General features: G+C 38.3%; 1 protein-coding gene across 4 annotated transcripts in view; it reads left to right on the top strand.

Moving 5' to 3' along the window:
- HYDIN (HYDIN axonemal central pair apparatus protein) overlaps positions 1–20367 on the top strand; it is a 298798-nt gene that overhangs the window by 80758 nt on the left and 197673 nt on the right. For all 4 annotated transcript variants that reach the window (XM_070397848.1, XM_070397849.1, XM_070397847.1 and 1 more), the window contains exons 10-12: positions 1047–1146; positions 7865–7983; positions 12896–13119. In XM_070397848.1, the coding sequence (XP_070253949.1) occupies positions 1047–1146; positions 7865–7983; positions 12896–13119 (443 nt within the window). The remainder of the gene's footprint in view (positions 1–1046; positions 1147–7864; positions 7984–12895; positions 13120–20367) is intronic.

Below are 20367 nucleotides of genomic sequence, written 5' to 3'. Positions count from 1 at the left end.
CACATATGCCCTACTTGGCTCTCTTTACAAAAACCCTAGAAAAAAACACTCAGTTTTCTACCTTCATTTTTCCAATACTTTCATCTTAGTCTTTCCAAGTGGCCATAAAAATAAATCAATTATACTTTAAACAGTCATTTACTGCGCTCTTACTACGTACTGAGCACAGGGCAAGGCTTTTGACCTGTATGACCTTGTCTGATTTTTGGAAACTATTCGAGGCAGGTGATATTAGCATCCACTTTTATAGCCCTAAGAAGTTAATGAAGAGGTCCCAGATTACATGGTTCGTACAAAACATTTTTCAAAGAATGCCTCCGGGGAATTCTGATGTTTGGTATGTGTCTTACAAAATTTCAAAACTTGGTCTCCTTATCATGAGTTTGAGGGGTTTGCATTAAAATGAGGAATATCACACTGGGTCAGAACCAGGGTTTGCTCTGGCCTTTGTTGTGCCTTGGGCCATTGCTATGTTTTCCCAGAATAAGAGTATTTCCTTATGTGGTCACTCAAAAGTTAGGAATGTGGTCCCTCTATCAAGTGAGTTAGGCACTTCTTTCTCTGTGGCCCATCCGGACCTTATTTATACAGGCACAGCACTTAGCATGTATATTATAGAATATTTGTATACATATTTATCATCTGTCCAACATGTGAGCTCCATGCAGTCCTGGGCCACGCCCTTTATCTCTGAAGCCTGGCCGGTGCTGGGCGCACATTGGCATACAATGAATGCTCATGGAATACACAACATTTTAAAATTTTCTAAATATCCTAGTTATAAACTAATATAACTATTAGTTATAGAAACTTATTATATATTCATGAACTCACTGAAATTATTTTTAAAGCTTGTTTCCAACTTGTACCACCTCTTAACAAGTAGCCTAAGTGAACTGTCTGTTGGGTAAAATATTGCTTTCTTCTATTTATTGTAAAAATATTTCCTTCCAATTCCCTAGAGGTTTAACATAATGATAACGTTTAAAAGCAGCACCTTCCCTTCATCACATTGTTTTTTTTAACGATTCTTTCTTGTTTTTCAGGAAGGTGATGTCTGGCCCAACTCATCAGCTGAAATCACTGTGTACTTCAACCCTCTGGAAGCCAGGCTCTACCAGATGACTGTGTACTGTGACATTTCAGGTGAAGGCTTCTTCTGTGTGGTAAAGGCAGGCTACCAAGTGCCCAGAGCCTCAGTGGGATGAGTGTGTGTGTGTGTGTGTGTGTGTGTGTGTGTGTGTCAGAGAGAGAGAGAGAGAGAGAAAGAGAAAGAGGGGGGAGGGGCTATGGGCTGTGCATGACTTACTCACTTCTTTCTAGAATAGACCAATCTCTGACGTTATACTAGAATTGTGGTGTGGTGGGGGTGGGATGGGAAACCATGGATCTGATTTTTTAGAGCAGTAAGAACATTCCTTTAGACAGATTCTCACAAATCATTTTTTGTTATTTTTGTAGTATTTAATGAGATAGAAGCAAATACATATAGATTTGCTTCCCCTCACACCTTTTTGCATAACTGATAGCATGCTTTACATGATGGTTCTGACATTGCTTTGAAAATATTTCTTAAAGATTATTCTATAACATTAAATGTAAAAGTATCATTTTTTCATGGTTGCATATAAATACTTTTTATTTACATACCACAATTTAACTTTTAATCTTTTGTGACTAAGAAATAGAACATAGATTCATAACTGTATATAATACATGCTGTGGTGGGCAGAGTGATGGCCTCCCAAATATGTCCATGCTCCCAGCACCTGTGGATATGGTACTGTGGATATATTACATTATATGGCAAAGGGGAATTAAGGCAGGCAATGGGATTTAGGTTACTAATGAGCTGACCTTAAGGTAGGAGATTATCCTGATTGTGTGGGTGGCTCTGTATAATCACAAGGGTCCTTAAACATCGAAGAGGAGGCAGAAGTTATCAGTCTCAGTGTCAGAGTGATGTGATATGACAAAGAGTCTTCCCGCCATTTCTGGCTTTGAAGATGGGAAGGGCAAGGAATTCAGACAGCCTGTAGAACCTAGAAAAGGCAAGAAAATGGGCTTTCCCCTAAACTAGAACCAGAAGAAGGGAGCCCTGTCAATACATTGATTTTAGCGCAGTGCGACCCATCTTGGACTTTTGACCTTTAGAACTTTAAAAAAAAATGTTTCCATGATAGTTGACATGCAATATTATATTAGTTTTAGGCGTATAACACAGTGATTAGACATGACCTCCAGAACTTTTCAGATCAATTTGTATGTTAAGCTACAAAATTTGTGGTAATTTGTTGTCGAGCAATAGGGAATTAATACACACATATAAATTATAACATAATTATAAGGTAAACATTACGTAATCACCACCAAGATCAATAATAAAATATTTCCAGCTTCGAGAAGACCCCCTGGGTGTTCCTTCCCAGTCACATTCCTCTCACCTCAACCTCCCCTTGAGATAATCACCATTCTGTCGTTGATGGTCATGATTTCATTGCTTTTATTTATAGTTTTTACCCCATGTATATACTCTGAAACAATGCAATTTAGTACTGCCTGTATTTGAAATGTGCGTCATCGACATCAATATGCACATCTCATCCATGGTGCTGCTTGTAGCTCTAATTGTATTTCATTGTCATTGTTGCATAGCGTGCCATTATGCGAGTGCACGTTCGGAGACAGGAAGTAGCAGGGAAGGTCATCACTGGTCTGGAGGGAGGCCTCTCGGGATACATGAAATTTAGTCCATAATCCCCAACTGCAACCTTCTTTCTTTCTAAAGCTTTTATATCTAGGCTCAATGAGTGCAAAGATGTATTAAAGCATAGTTCCTACCTTCAGATAACATAGACACGAGCAGGGGAAACTGACACACAGACCAAGAGTTATATTGCGGTGCCTACAGTGAACGAATGAACAATGGAAGAGGATGGTATAGGACACACAGCTCAGTCTTAGGCTCCCCAGAGAAAGTGACCCTTAAAGTATTCGTTAGCCAAGAAAATAAAGGGTGTCTATGGATGGGCATGTCAGGCAGGGATATACTTTGTGAAAATACATAGAGAAACAGTGAAAATACATAACAAGAGCACAAAATGGCAAAGAATCATAAGTTCTTAGGGTGTGGCTGCCAGAGAGAGAGAGAGAGAGAGAGAGAGAGAGAGGGACGCAGAGAGACAGAGAGAGACAGAGAGACTTGGGAGGGGCTGGTGGGGGCAGGGATTGAAGCTGGAGTAGTAGGTGGGATCTAGTTCATCGAAGGCTGCCCTTGGATGCCAGGCTCAGAACCTTGGACTTCATCCCGGGTGCAGTGGGAGTCACTGAGGGGCTGGAAAGCAGGGGAGTGACCTGCTACGATCTGATTATGGCAAGTTTAACACCATTAACATATTTTCAGTTCATCTGAAACTCAAATTTTTTCATGTAAAGATTTCAGATTTTCTTAGAAGTAGTTAAACCTGTTAGATATTTATAAAGACTTGCTGATGGTTTGATCCAGGTCTTGAAACTGATCTTTCATCTGTCTTGACTTTCCAATGGAATGTGGAAATTCTGAGTTTCATCACAAAGATTACCTTTTTAAAAACTCAAAGGGAAACAGCATGTATTTGGTTTGGATCACCATATGGGAACCTCAAAGGAAGCAACACTTTCTGATTTTAAACTGTGAAATGTATTGTTAGAGAACGTTAATGGGTGCTTCAGAGAAATGGTTCCAGATGTACCTGCTTCCTTTAAAGACCCAATTAAGATGAAACCTCATTGTCCATTTTTATTCTGTACATCATAAGAGAGAAATATCTCTAAGTTTTGGGCACAATTTAAGACTTCTGATTTTTATTCTAATTAAACTAAGGAATTGAGATTTAATTTGATTTAGGAAACAAAAAGTCAAATCACCCCAGTCATTAAAAACACTTTTGGGTTTTCAGAGTAATAAGTGAGTAATATTTAACGTATATATAGCTTTTCTTTCTCAAAACTTATCAGATTGCAACCTCTTAATAATGTAAGGTTTCTTAGTCATATGAATAAGAAATTATTTTCTTGATCAACTATATTATATTTTCAGTTTTAAAATATTTCAAACATAAAAATACAGGGAATAATATATAAATATCTATGAATATAGAACCCAGATTTAAGAAAACTTGAACAAAGAGAAATGTATGCCCATGTTTTTGGTCAAGAAGAGCAACATCATAACTAGGTTGATTCCAAAGTTTTTATAGAGGAAATAAATAAACTAGGGTTGCCTAGAAAATTCAGAAAAACAAGAATAATGTGGGAAGACTAGCTCCTCCATGTGTTAAGAGTTATTTAAAAACTATAACCATAAAAAAGAAACAAAAGAAACAAAAAAAGGAAAAAGAAGAACACACACATGTATACAGATCACATGTGGATGCCCAGTTGTTTTAGCTCTTTATACTGTACAGTCCATCTTTCCTTACTGATATTCAATGCCTGCTCTGTCCTAAATCAAGTTTATATTTATATGTGCATTTATTCTTCGTTCTGTATTCTGTTTCCTTAGTCATCTTTGCATTTTCTGCCCCAATACTACATTATCTTAATTATAATAGCTTTATAATAGATTTTAATTTATGAATGGCCAAGTTCCCTCAATTTACTCTTCTTTAAGAATGTCTTTGTTTTTATTGGCCCTTTGTTTTCCATTTAATTTTGTAATCAACCCATCAAATTCTATCTGCTGGCATTTTGTTTATTAAAGCATTAAGATTGTAGATATAGATCAATTGGAGAAAATTTGACAACTTTATGATGTTGAGTCAGTTTTCCTTTTCAATAACATAGCCTAGTCCTCCATTTATTTAGATCTTTAGCAATATCTTTCAATAAAGTTTTGTATTTTGCTCATTGAAGATCTTATATCTTGTTAGATTTATTTCTCGGTACTTTATATTTTTGTTGCTGTTGTCAATAGTATCTTGAGAATTAATTTTTCTGATTGTTGCTGGGTATGGAAATGCAGTTGACTTTTGTATATTGATTTGGTAACCATCAATTTTACTCTAATTAATTTTAAAAGATTATTTCTAGATTCTTTAGGATTTTCCAGGCAGACAGTCCTAAAATATGTGAATAATGGCAGTTGTTTTTCCTGTTTATATCCCCCTTTTTTTCTTGTCTTATTGCACAGAAATAGAGCTCAAGTATAATATTGAACATCTAAGATATCTTGGATGGCAAGTTCTTGAAAGCCCATGGTTACATTTCCTGGTACTTAGTGCAATGAATCTATTGCATTCAGGAATTTCAGAACTGTTAAAGGGGTTCAATAGTACATTTCTCTACTTCTTATGTGTAAAAACAAGGTAATGTAATCATAGGTGAGAAACTGCCCTATTTTTAACGTTTTGCTCTTCTTATAAGGAATTTGTCCTTTTATATTACAAGTTCCTTCAGGCTTGTCCCTCTCGCTGCTTTTTGCCAAGACAAGAAAAGTCCCTGCTTCAAAGATCTTATGGAAAAGTAGCATTTGAAATGTAACCCTAAAATTTAGGCTAATTCTTATAAATCAAGCCTGGGTATTACTCGTATTCCCACTCCACCTGGGGTGAGGGAAAGGGCTAGCTACAAATAAGACAAATTCCTTTGAAGTAATGAATAACTCCCAAAGAAACATTGGCTCACCGCTTTATTACAGCACATCTCCTTTTTTAAAATTTATGTATTAAGGAAGGCAGTCAAGGTAACAGATGGGGAAAGCTTCAAGCCTGACAGTTATAAATAGTCTTGCAGTTTATTCCACAATATATTTGCAATTCCCTTTCTTTGCCATTCTGAAAGTTGGATCTCTGTCAAAATATTTTTCTCTTGATCAAGGAGTACAAATCATTGCCAATAGATTAAAATACTAAAATAATGGAGTAGGGCTCTCTGAAAATTTTACTTATGTTGCCAACAGTAATATACCGGGTCTTTAGAGAAACCTCTTTTCCAGGGATCAGGTGGGTTGGGGAACCCTTTGAAGAAAGCAGCTGTTCCAGAATTGCTTTTGTATCTTATAATCAAAGTAATACTTGCCTAATGGCCACTGCATTGCCAAACACTAGAGGAACACAGAGATAAGTATTCTTGTCTTTAAAAGGACAGTCATGGAGAGAAGGCATTAAAGGGATACAGACGCTAAATAGCAGCAGAAGGCAGTGGAACATCAAATGTCACAAGGCATTCTAATGATGATAATAAATTAGAAATATCATTTGGTTGTTCGAAGTGTATTGTTGCAATACTGACAATTACATCTAAAAGAGCATCAAAAGTATTTTGAATATTCAAAACATTACACACAAAGCAAATATATAATTTTCCTTACATAACTGGCATTTAAGTGGTGCAGATTTAAGGAAAACCTGTCAAACCATCAAAGATTTTTTTAAATGATGATATACCCATTGCCAGGGAGGATGTGGAGAGCCGGGAACCATTCAATACTGTTGTTCTTGTGTAAATTAGTACAGTCATTCTGGAGGGCAATGAACCCATAGCTGTCAGCATGTCAAATGCCCTTCTCTTTGTCCTGACAATTCTGTTTCCAGTAACGGTGGGCTCAGTAATTTGGATCAACAACTCTCTCTCTCTAAGAACAACTAGAAGAGCAAGCCAAAGTATTTTCTAAAACCAGTTTTAAAGGTAAAACAGAGCTGCTAGGACAGTGAAGAATTATGGGGCCAACATCCAGGAGAAGAAACCAAGACAGATTTTGGGGGGAGGAATGACTCTTTATTCTTAGCAACACTGACTTTCTGGTAGATCAGCAGAGGCTGAAAAGTTCAGCTGAGTTAGGGAAGAACATGAAGGAGTTAACGGGATGCCCCAGGAGAAAGGGCCCCAGTGATCCCCCAGGCCTCAGCGTGGGACCCCCATTTACATGAACAGTATTTAAATATGAGTAAGTGTGGAAGGATTGGCACCAAAGCCTAATAATAATTGTCTTTGGGTGGTGGGATTATGACAGAATTTCTACTTTTTTGATAATATTTTTATAATGATCATGTATTTCAAGTGGGGATTTTTCCATTTTTTAAAAAGAAAACAAATTAGTACTTTAAAGGTTTGTGTTCTGTGTTGACCCTGGGTCCATAATGGATGTATAATAAGGGATACTGTTTAGTAGACTCCATTACCTGTCTATGAAAGAAACTGCAAAGTAAGGTCAGATTCCTCATACACTGGCTCTTCCTACATCTAGGGAAGATCAATGTGGACAACATCCCTTGGAGCTGCATGGTGACTCACTTTATGGGGCCTCAGTCAGGGATCACTCTTATTTAGAGAAATTACTTTCCTTTTTAAGAAACTTAAGGCTAACCCTGGCTTTGTGGCTCAATTGGTTGGAGCATCATCTGGTACACTGATAGGTCACAGGTTCGATTCCCATCCAGGGCACATACCCAGGTTGCTCATTTGATCTCCAGTCGGGGCGCATACAGGAGGCAACCAATCCATGTTTCTCATATCAATATTTCTCTCTCCCTCTCCTCCTCTCTAAAAAAAATCAGCGAAAACATATCCTTGGGTGAGGATTTTTTAAAAAAAGAAACAACAAAAAAGAAATTAAGGATACAGTTAAGATTGGGTTAAATTTTTTCATTGTTTTTTTTCTCCTGCTAAAATGTCCATCTAAATTGCAATGCAAGCTGGCCCCTAAGGGTAAGAAACTAACAGTATTACGGTTTCTAAAAAATAAACTAAATCTTCAGCCTGGTTAAATTGCAGGTCCCCCAGTCCAGCGTAGGGGGTGGGTGCAATCATCTTGGTGCTCACATTGGTAATGAGTTGTGGATAATAAAGCATCATTTGGGTAATAAAGTTTTAATTGTTCATATAGGTCGAGAGATCCGTCTGCCCCTCCGAATCAAAGGGCAAGGAATGGGACCAAAGATTCACTTCAACTTTGAATTGCTGGATATTGGAAAAGTTTTTGTTGGATCTGTACATTGTTATGAGGTAAACACTAGAATTGTTCATTGAGTGTCAAATAGGACTTGGCTCGCTTTGTTTTGTCTGTGTCAATAGAAAATTTGCACAGTCACATCCACTTGCCATTACTCATACTTATTCAGACCCCAGAACGATCTCTTTCTCCTCTTTCCTAGCCTTGTTGAGCGGAACAACTTTTTCCATTCTCTTCCCACCCCCTCTCACTTGACTAAACACATCAAAGCCACAACTTAATTGGTTTTATCTTCGTCATTTTGTAGATTATAAAGAGGAATTCCATAAATACATCTCCCCATCTGTTTAATGCTTGTTCTCTGACAACACAAATCCTACAGATCAGAGGATAGAGAACCTTCTACATTTTCCAGAATGTCCTAATGAGGATCACTGTTTTCACACCTCATACGTTTCTCTAAATACAGCCTCCAACCCATGATTTAGCAACCAGTCATTGGGTTTTCTGGAAGAGACCTCCCTGCTTTGTCTTTCCAAATAAATAGAAAATGATACTTTTTTTTTTTTTAAGATGTACTCATGGGTTCGTAAGGATCAAAGTTAATTCAATGCCACCTCATCGTAAATTTTTATCTAGGACACGTTTTTATAGTATCAAACTATAACCATTGGAACTTTATTTTAGAAAGATTCCAAATTGTAAATGTTTGTATTTTTATAGAGGTAAAAACAAAAGCAGTTATTATTTCATGAGTGCTTGAGGTTTAATTAGTGTGTCAGGTTCCATGCGTTATTATGTGTGCATGTCAACATATAAAGGTATCATTTCTAATCCTTACAAAGCCATGAAAGGTAGGTTTTATTGTACCTATTTTACAAAGAAGAAATAGGCAGGTGGTGGTGAATTCTATCTACAACATCACTCTTCATGCGTGTTGAGCACACATGCATCCTTTGTTCATTTAGTCCTCACAAACCCCCTATGGAGTAGCTACTGTGGCTATACCCATTTTATAGATGAGGAAACTGAGGCCCAGAGTTTTACTTCTTAAGTAATTAATGTTAGATACTATAACAAGCAAATATAAAAATAGATATTCTCTCAAAATAGATAAGAGTCTATGTTGTTGCTTATATAAAGTCCCAAACAAGGCTCCTAATCAGGAGGTGACTATCCTCCAGCAGAGAATGAGGAGCCCAGCCTCCTTCCCTCTCATGGCTCTGCAGTCTCATAGGTATCACACTGGCAGGAGAAAGCACATGTAGGGTTTCACATGAGGGATTTTTACAAGAGGTAGCACTGGTGACGGCACATATCACTTTTGTTCATGTCCAGTTAGCTGGCCATAACTGCAAGGGTGGCTGGGAAATGTAGTTTGGCTGTAAACACCAGAAGAAGAGGATATGGGTTCCATGAACAGCAAACCTGACTGCCACATTTGTTAAGTAACTGGCAAGGTCACATAGCTTGTGAATGTTCGTAATAAGTGGGTTTTAGGGCCCTATACCCTGTGGGAAGAGAAGGCCTGCTGGCTTTTCTGCCTCCACCTCTCACCAGATGCAAATCCAGCTAAGAGCCTACTTAGCTCTCAGCCCAGCCTAACCTCGCATGGGAGGGAAATGCCTGGCTGCTGTTGAGAGCTTTCTATAGCGTCATTCGTCCCCATGATGAATAATTACTAGAGTAATTGTGGCCTAAATGCGATGATGTGCAAGGTAAACAGAGATGTTAATGTCATGATGAGATGGAGTACACATGAGAGCCCAATTTAAATAAAGAAATCCGTCACAGGACTGTCATAAAATGAACAGTGGCATAGCTACTTACATTGCATGGTCCTGTATTGCATTCTGAAAAAAATGGTCCCTTAGGGATGAAAATTAAAAGGCGCAATAGTTCTTACTAAATCGATATTCTGTTTGTAATTTATCCAGCGTGAATTTCCCTTACATCTTATAGTCTGTGTCTTGCAGATGCCACATTGGAAAAGGACCTTTAGTTCTGATGCAAAATGCATAGGGTTTCCCTGAAGGTAATGATAATTTCTTGCAGATTTAACACAAAGGTATCGTAGGCCACCATTTCTCACCCTCCCAGGTTTGAACAGTAATGCATACCGCAGCCCGGTAAATACGTGTTAAATGAGGCGCAGCATCCGATTGGGCAGTTTTGAGAGCTGTGCCCCGGCAGAGAAGGGCATGGTAAGGTGCTTCTCATGAGAATATTTTGCGCACTCTGCATATTTAATGCTGATGCCTCGTTGCATCTCTCTTTCAATTTATTACGTTACCTCCTCGAGACACATTTGAATAACTATCTATTGCCCTTAGTCATTGCTGAGCTTAGCAGATCCATAAAGAATAAGCCAGAACCCCAAGAGTACACGCTCTTCCCAGTGTAATTAGAAGGAAAACAAATGAAAGGGGAAGTTCTCTTACACATTTTCTCTGCCCTGAGGAGTTGCACCGCATGGGTAGGAGCATCACCGGTAATCAAAAGGTCTCAGGTTGGTGGCCCAAACAGTCTGGCGGATTCTGTACACATAAGTAGGTGCTGCTTTGTCAGGGGGAGAGAATAACATGCACGTTCTTGAAAACGGGGGAGCTGGCACCTTATAAAACATTGGTGTTAACCAAAAAATAAAAAGACAATCCGTGCCTCTTCTCAGAGAGAAGAACAAGGGTCCTTCAAGGTACCACTAACCCCTTTGAGTTGTCTTTGAGTTACCTCTGGGGCGTGTCAGTTTCTTCTTCAGCACGGGTGCACTTCAAACCCATTCTGGTTAGCACAGGGCAATGGATAGGAGTCACTGTCATTGAAGCATTCTTTGCCAGGCACTATGCTAAAGGTTACATAAATTAACAAACTTCATCTTCACAGCAATCAGATGGGGAAACCGGGGCTTGGAGAAGCAGAGCGTGTTACCCAAGGCCACACAGCTGGTCAGTCAGTGGCAGAGCTGAGATTTGAACCCAGGGATTTGGCTTCTGAGTCCCTGGTCATGATCACTTTTCTACATGGTCTCTTTCAAAGGAATGAAGGGTCAAGCATGATTCCTATGACCAGGGAACTTGAAACAGAGAGAGGGAGATGGAACATAAATGTAGAAAGATGAATAACATAGCAAGTAGCAATTAGTTGCATGCCTGTTGTGGTACACTGCCTGTCTGCTCTTGGCAGAGTGGCTGTCTTCCTCTGCAAGAGCCCCTTACTCTGTCCTAGCTCTTGGTTCCTTCTTCTCTGCTTCTCCTGAAGCAAACTGAGCTGGTGGACCCCCATATCCACCAGACCCCGTTCTCTTGGTTAGCTAGCCCTCTTCGTCTATTACAACAACAAACACGGAGGCCAGGCACCGAGTATGTATATCTCATTTATTATAAATACTAGAGGCCCGATGCACGAAATTCATGCAAGGGGCTTGGCCCTCACAGCCCCGGCTTCGTCCATAAGGTCCTCTGGAAGGTCGTTCGGCTGTTGGGTCTAATTAGCATATTACACTTTTATTATTATAGATACTAGGTCTCCTCTACCATACCTTCTCACAGCTTTGCCACCTCCATTCTCACTTTTCACCACTAACCTTCTCTAAACAGAATCCGGAATAGTCAACCACTATTTCATCTGCACCCACTCACCCCACCCCCCCAAACATTTGGACTCTGGATTCTGCAATCATATTCCACTGGCGGCATCCTCTCTCCTTCCAGGGCAGTGATGACCTCTAAGTAAAAATACAAAATCTGTAACATTTCCTCAGAGCTTATTCTCCTGAACATCCATCAACCCTTTCTGGAAATTCTCCTCCCTTGGCTTCGAGCTTCCTGGCATGGAATGTAGGTTCCACATACCTTTCTGAATGGTCTTCAGGATGCTCTGTGCTCTTTTCCCTCCAATGGCTTCAGTGTAGGTTGAGGGCCGTTCCTACATACACAGAGAGAATGAGTTGTTCACACATTCATGTGTAAGCATTGGCAAGGAAGAGATTGTATCTTGGAAGCTCGGGAATAGAAGTGTGTGGCTGCAGTACAGGCTCACAGACAGGAACTGTGTGGAAGGGAGCAGGAGTGGTAGACTGAGCCAACTGAGGAGGACTCTGATTGTCAAGCATGAGATTTTGATACATACCTAGGGTGCATTCAAATACGGGTAACCACCTGGTTCCAGAACACTAGTCTATAGAAAACGTTCCTGTAGTAAAACGATGGCTTGCATAGGCATACCCAGTGGAGTTTGAGATGAAAATATCCCAATAGGGTGAAATCTAATACCCCGAGGAAGAGAATCCTTGCAATCTGGAATCCACAGTGAGGTCATATTTATATTTATCAAGCTACATTATAAACATAGGCTTAGGTAGTTTTTGCTCCTCTATTCTGACTTGCTTTTTATTTTTTAGTAAGCCACTTCCTCTCAGTCTCCCTCGTGCGTATGAGAGAAAAACCTATCTTCCTTTGGTTACTTTATAAAGAGTACCCAGAAATAGTACAGTGGGGCCTTGACTTACGAGTTTAATTCGTTCCGAGACCGAGCTTGTTAAGGAGCTCATTAAGGAGCTCGTTAACTCAAATTACTCTATCAACTCAATGCAGAAAATCGGCTGAGAGACAGCTGGTATCTCAAAAAACTCGTTAGTCGGGACACTTGTAAGTCAAGGCCCCACTGTATTTTAAGGCTCTTGAGTAGATGCGATTGTGATCAGTCTTTCTAGCATGAGTATCAGACATATGACCAACTCTATTTTAAGGATGAGACGAAAACACAAAATGACTTCCTGGTTTGGGACTCTTATCTTCAAACATTCGAGAGAGAAGACTGTTCATTTCTCCCCGGGAGTTTCCCTGTGGTTCTAATTCTTGCCACTGTCTCTATGTTGGTATTAAATAATACAGCCGCATGCTTACGTGAAAGTAAATCTGAGGCCCATTGTCTACCTTTTCATTCTTGCCTTTTTTATCGGTATAGGCAATACTCTCCAACAAAGGCAGCATCGATGCCCTCTTCAACGTGATCCCCTCGACTTCAGCGTTGGGGGCCTGCTTTGTTTTCAGCCCCAAGGAAGGCATCATCAAGCCAGGCGGGGTCCAGGCTGTCCAGATTTCCTTCTGCTCGTCCATTCTGGGGCACTTCGAAGAAAAGTTCCTGGTCAGTGTCAATGGGTCACCTGAGCCCGTGAAACTGACTATTAGGTAAGACCTATCTGTAACTACTGTGGTAGCTAGCTGAAGTTTTTACCTACTGCCTTCTTAAACTTCGTAACTAGATCATCTTAGACATCAATAACTGTCTTTGTGATATGAATACATCAACGGAATGGGGTATTTTAAATTTCCACCCATGTTTCCCTACTAAACATGTGTAACTTAGGATTGCAACACGGATACAGATGCTGCTTTGTTATCCAGCTGGTTTTTTTCTTCCAGAAGCTATAACCTTATAAAACAAGGACTTAATCCATTATTAAATACTTTCTTGTTACTCTCTCTCTGTTTTAGGCTGTGTAGGGAAAATCATCTCTTTATTATCACAGTTTCACTAAGTCTTCGTCTTCTGTTTTTATTTTAAGGACATTCTTTAAATGCTCTCATCTCTAATGCCTACAGGTAGTAAAAGAGCCTACTTATAGTGTCTGTCAGTCAAGGCTAGACATTTGCAGCTTTTGTGCCAGAAGTCTTTTGATGGCTTCTCCAGCTGCTTGTGATAATTGAAAGTCATTAATATCAGAGTTTGTCCTTGGGCTTTAAAAAGAAGTTCTCTGTGACCAACCCATTGGGAAGATCTATAACTTGGGTTCCCGGTGCTTAGAAAGATAATATTTTCAGAACACATTGCAGATTCCATTTGGATTCCCAGTGTAATAGGTTGTTAATTACCATGGCGGTCTCTCTCATTATGGTTACTGCCAGCAGGACCTCCCTCCACCTATGGCTGAGGTCTCCCTCGGGGTCTGAAGATAACATAGAAAAGAGACAGACACATATGGCCTGAAGGATCCTAAGGGGAACTTATTGATTGTAGGATATGTACTAGAAATATAGAATCTCAATATCAGCTCAAAAGTCATTACCATTACTTCTTAGGTCACTTTTCCACCTAAGTATCCCTGTTATAGGGTGAATTGCATCCTCCCAAAATTCATATGTTGAAGTCCTCCCACCCAGTACCTCAGAATGTGACTGCACTAGATAATATCCATTTTATAGCCAATAACTATGGAAGAAATTGAAGCAGTCATCAGAAAGCTTCCAGCAAACAAAAGCCCAGGGCCAGACGGCTTCACAGGGGAGTTCTACCAAACATTTAAGGAAGAACTAAAACCTACCCTCCTCAGACTACTACAAAAAATTCAAGAGGAAGGAATGCTTCCAAGCTCATTCTATGAAGCCAGCATCACCCTAATACCAAAACCAGGTAAAGACATCACAATGAAAGAGAATTACAGGCCAATATCCCTCATGAACATAGATGCCAAAATCCTCAACAAAATCTTAGCAAATCGGATCCAGCAGTACATCAGAAGGATCATACACCATGACCAAGTAGGATTTATCCCAGAGATGCAAGGATGGTACAACATCCGTAAATCAATAAATGTGATACATCACATAAACAAATTGAAAGAAAAAAACCACATGGTCATATCAATTGATGCAGAAAAAGCATTCGACAAAATCCAACACCCATTTTTGATAAAAACTCTCAGAAAGGTGGGAATAGAAGGATCATACCTCAACATAATAAAAGCCATATATGACAGGCCCACAGCCAACATCATACTCAATGGACAAAAACTAACACCATTTCCCCTAAGAACAGGAACAAGACAGGGATGCCCACTCTCACCACTCCGGTTCAACATAGTACTGGAAGTATTAGCCATTGCAATTAGGCAAGAAGAAGAAATAAAAGGCATCCAAATTGGAAAAGAGGAAGTAAAACTGTCCTTATTTGCAGATGACATGATATTATACATACAAAACCCTAGAGACTCCATCAAAAAGCTACTAGACTTAATACATGAATTTGGCAATGTAGCAGGATACAAAATTAACCCCAAGAAATCCGAGGCATTCCTATACACCAATAGTGAACTTTCAGAAAGGGAGATCAGAAAAACAATCCCATTTACCATCGCACCAAAAAAATTAAGATACCTAGGAATAAACTTAACTAAAGAGGTTAAAGACCTCTACTCAGAAAACTACAGGACGTTGAAAAAAGAGATAGAGGAAGACATAAACAGATGGAAGAACATACCATGTTCTTGGATTGGTAGAATCAACATCATTAAAATGTCCATACTACCCAAAGCAATCTATACATTCAACGCACTTCCCATTAAAATACCAATGGCCTTCTTCAAAGATCTAGAACGAACTCTCCAAAAATTCATCTGGAATAAAAAAAGACCCCGAATAGCTGCAACGATCCTGAGAAAGAACAAAGTAGGTGGGATCTCAATGCCAGATATCAAGCTGTATTACAAAGCCACTGTTCTCAAAACTGCCTGGTACTGGCACAAGAACAGACATATAGATCAGTGGAATAGAATAGAGAGTCCAGAAATTAGCCCGAACCAATATGCTCAATTAATTTTTGACAAAGGAGGCATGAACATACAATGGAGCCAAGATAGTCTCTTCAATAAATGGTGTTGGGAAAATTGGACAGACATATGCAAGAAAATGAAACTAGAGCACCAACTTACACCATACACAAGAATAAACTCAAAATGGATAAAGGACTTAAATGTACGACAGGAAACCATAAAAATTCTAGAAGAATACAAAGGCAACAAAATCTCAGACATATGCCAAAACAATTTCTTCACTGATACAGCTCCTAGGGCAGTTGAAACTAAAGAGAAAATGAACAAATGGGACTACATCAAAATAAAAAGCTTCTGCACAGCAAAAGAAACCATCAACAAAACAACAAGAAAACCCACCTCGTGGGAAAACATATTTGCCAACGTCATATCTGATAAGGGCTTAATCTCCAAAATTTATAGGGAACTCATACAACTTAACAAAAAGAAGATAAACAATCCAATCAAAAAATGGGCAAAGGATCTAAATAGACACCTTTCAAAAGAGGACATTCAGAAAGCCAAGAGACATATGAAAACATGCTCAAAGTCACTAATCATCCGAGAGATGCAAATCAAAACAACAATGAGGTACCATCTCACACCTGTCAGAATGGCCATCATCAACAAATCAACAAACGACAAGTGCTGGAGAGGATGTGGAGAAAAAGGAACACTTGTGCACTGCTGGTGGGAATGCAGACTGGTGCAGCCACTATGGAAGGCAGTATGGAGGTTCCTCAAAAAATTGGAAATGGAACTCCCATTTGACCCTGTGATCCCACTTCTAGGAATATATCCCAAGAAACCAGAAACACCAATCAGAAAGGATATATGCACCCAGATGTTCATAGCAGCACAATTCACCATAGCTAAGATCTGGAAACAGCCTAAGTGCCCATCAGTAGATGAATGGATTAGAAAACTGTGGTACATCTACACGATGGAATACTATGCTGCTGTAAAAAAGAAGGAACTCCTACCATTTGCAACATCATGGATGGAACTGGAGAGCATTATGCTAAGTGAAACAAGCCAGTCAATGAAGGAAAAATACCACATGATCTCACTCATTCATGGATAATAAAGACCATTACAAACTTTTGAACAATAATAGATACAGAGGCAGAGCTGCCTCAAACTGATTGTCAAACTGCAGTGGGAAGGCCAGAGAGAGTTGGGGGGCAGGAGGGAGGGGAGTAAGAGATCAACCGAAGGACTTGTATGCATGCATATAAGCATAACTAATGGACATAAGACACTGGGGGGTAAGGGAGGGTAGGGGTTTGTCAAGGGCGGGGGCGAAAAAAGGACACTTATGTAATACCCTTTGTAATACTTTAAGCGAAAAATAAAAAATAAAATAAAATAAAATAAAATAAAAAGAAAAAAAATATCCATTTTATACAAAGGAAGACAATAATGGAGGAATAGAGGAACAAAAAAAGACATTAAAACATATAGAACAGTGGTTCTCAACCTTGGCTGCACATTAGAATGACCTGGGAATCTTTTTAAAATCCTGATTTCTGGGCCTCATCCTCCGGAAATTCTGTTTCTTTGTTATAGGGTGGGGCCACAACATTAGTAACAAAGAAACAGAATTGTTGAGAACCTCTGATATAGAGAATAAATAGTAAAATGGAAGACACAAATCATTATCAGTAATTACATTAAATGCAAATATATTAAATACCTCAATTAAAAGGTAGAGATTAACAGGGTGGATTTAAAACACACACACACACAAAACATGACCCAACTGTATGCTATCTATAAGAGACATATTTTAGAGCTGAAAGTATGAATAGATTAAAACTAAAAGGATGGAAAAAGACAGACCATGCAAACAGTAACAAACAAAACAAGACAAAAATAAACACACCTGGAATTTCTATACTAATAGCAGGCAAAAGTAGTCTTTAAAACAAAAATTGTTACTTGAGACAAAATAGGACATTTTACAATAATAAAAGTCAATTCATCAAGAAGATATAACAATTATAAACATAAGTGCACCTAACAGCAGAGCCCCAGGGTACACGAAGCATAAGCTGACAGAACTAACGGGAGAAATAGGTAATTCAACAATAATAGTTGGAAATGTCAGTACCTCACTTTGAGTAATTGACAGAACAACTGGGCAGGAGACCATAAAGGAAATAAGAGTTGAACAATATATCCTAGTAAACCAACTAGAGCCAACAGACACGTACAGAACACTCCACCCAGCAAGTGCACTTGGAACATTTTCCAGGATAGACAATATGTTAAGCCATCAAACAAGTCTCAATACATTTTAAGTGATTTAAGTCATACAAATGTGTTTTCAACCACAAAGAAATGAAATTAAAAATTAAAAATAGAAGGAAATTTAGAGAATTCACAAATATGTGAAAATGAAACATCACCAATGGGTCAAAGAAGAAATCACAACAGAAATTTTAGAATATTTTGAGATAAATGGAAACAAAACAGAAGATGTTAAAACTTTTGAGATGTAGTGAAAGTAGTGTTTATAAGAAATTGATAGCTGTTAAATGCTTATATTTAAAAAGAAGAAATATTTTAAATCAATAATATAAATATCTGCCTTAAAAGCTTGAAAAAGAAGAGGCAAATAAATTCAAAACAAATACAAGAAAGGAAATAATAAAGATTAGAATGAAAATTAATGAGCAAAACAATAGAGAAAATTAATGAAAGCAAAAGTTGGTTCTTTGAAAAGATCAACAAATTGACAAACTTTAATGAAACTGACTAAGAAAAAAATGAAGAAAAGCCTCAAAGTACTAAAATCAGAAATTAAAGAAGGGGCATTATTACCAACCTTACAGAAATGAAAAGAATTATTAGGGAATTTTATGAACAGTTGTATGCCAACAAATTAAAGAATCTGGATGAAATTGGCATGTTCCTAGAAGGACACAAAGTATCAAAACTAATTCAAAATAAATAGAAAATATGAACAAACCTATAATAGTTTAGGGAGATTGAAATAGAACCACTTCCACCCCCACTGTACACACACACACACACACACACACACACACACACACACCCCAGGAACAGATGGCTTCACAGGAGAATTCTGCTGAGTGTTTAATGAAGAATTAACATCAATTCTCCACAAATTATTGCTTCCCCCCAAAATAGAAGAGGTGTGAACACTTTCCAACTCATTATCTGGGGCCAGTATTACCCTATACCCAAATCAGAGAAAAGTATCACGAGAGAAGAAACTGAAGACTTTTACGGACACAAAAATTAACAAAACACTAACAAACTAAATCAAAGCAGCAACTTATAGAAAGGATTATACACAATGACCAAGTAGAATCTATCCCAGGAATGCAAATTTGGCTCAACATAGGGAAATTATTGTTATACAACATATTAGTAGAATAAAGGCCCTAAACCATATCATCCCAATAAACATAGAAAAAGCACTCACCGAAACTAAGCACACTTTCATGATTTATAAAGATAAACAAAAACAACGAACCTCAACAAACCAGGGATAGCAAGGAACTCCCTCAACATGATAAAGAATACCTATGAAAGACTCACATTTAACTTTATGCTTAATGGTTGACAGACAGACTGCTTTCTCACTAAGGTCAGGAACAAGACAAGGAGGTCTGCATTGCCACTTCTATTCAACATTGTACTAGAGTTTCTGTCCAAGGCAAGTAGTTGAGAAAAAGAAATGAAAACCATTCAGATTGGAAAGGAAAAGTAAAACTGTCTCTGTTTGCAGATGATGTGATGTTGTATATAAAGAATCTTAAGGAATACACACACACACACACACACACAAACTCATAAAGAACTAATAAGTGAGTTCAGAAAAATTACAAGATATAGGATCAACATACAGAAATCAATTCTGTCTGACCTGGTTTGGCTCAGTGGATAGAGCATCGGCCTGCGGACTGAAGGGTCCCAGGTTCTATTCCAGTCGGGGGCACGTGCCTGAGTTGCGGGCTCAATCCCGAGGGTGGGGCGTGGAGGAGGCAGCCTATCAGTGATTCTCTCTCATCATTGATGTTTCTATCTCTCTCTCCCTCTCCCTTCCTCTCTGAAATCAATAAAAATATATTTTTAAAAAACCAATTGTATTTCTAGGCAATAATAATGAAAATTCAGAAATTAAGTTATGAAAATTCCATTTACAATAGGTTCAAAAACAATAATATAGTTGGAAATACATTTAACCAAAAAAGTGCAAGATGTGTAAATTGAAAACTACAAAACAAGACCTAAATAAATGAAAAGACATTTATGTTCATGGGTTGGAAGACTTCATATGGCAATACCTCCCCAAATGATATGTAGATTCAAGATGATCCCTATCAAATATCCCAGCTGCCTTTTTTGCATTAATTGGCAAGCCAATCCTTAAATTCATATAGAAATACAAGAGACCCAGAATAGCTAAAAACAATTTTGAAAAAATAAGAACAAAGGTGAAGGGCTTTTGCTGTTCTATTGATTCGTCAACTACATGATAGTTTTTTAAGTAGCTGGATAAACAACACTGCAAAATTAATGTGATTTTAAAAAATTACTCATGCACAGTATTCTTCCTTCAAATATTTATATTTGTAATTTTATAAAGTTTTAACCATAGCACAGATATATTTTGTCTTCAAAATATTTCACTTAACATGTCATAGTAATTCAATCGCTCTAACTCTTAGTTTTTATAATTTTACCAGACCACTGCAGTGATGGAGGGCACAATCTTGGCAGAGACTGTCCTAATATTCAGAATCCCTGTTAGAATGAATGTGACCATATCTAAGTCCAGATGGTCCTCAGCCACAGTTCCCTAGTTGTGTGTGCC

This window comes from Myotis yumanensis, unplaced genomic scaffold, assembly GCF_028538775.1.
Source record: "Myotis yumanensis isolate MYYU_CA2020_CCGP unplaced genomic scaffold, mMyoYum1.0.hap1 SCAF_18, whole genome shotgun sequence".
NCBI classification, from domain to species: domain Eukaryota; kingdom Metazoa; phylum Chordata; class Mammalia; order Chiroptera; family Vespertilionidae; genus Myotis; species Myotis yumanensis.
This window is presented reverse-complemented; position numbering and strand designations above follow the sequence as displayed.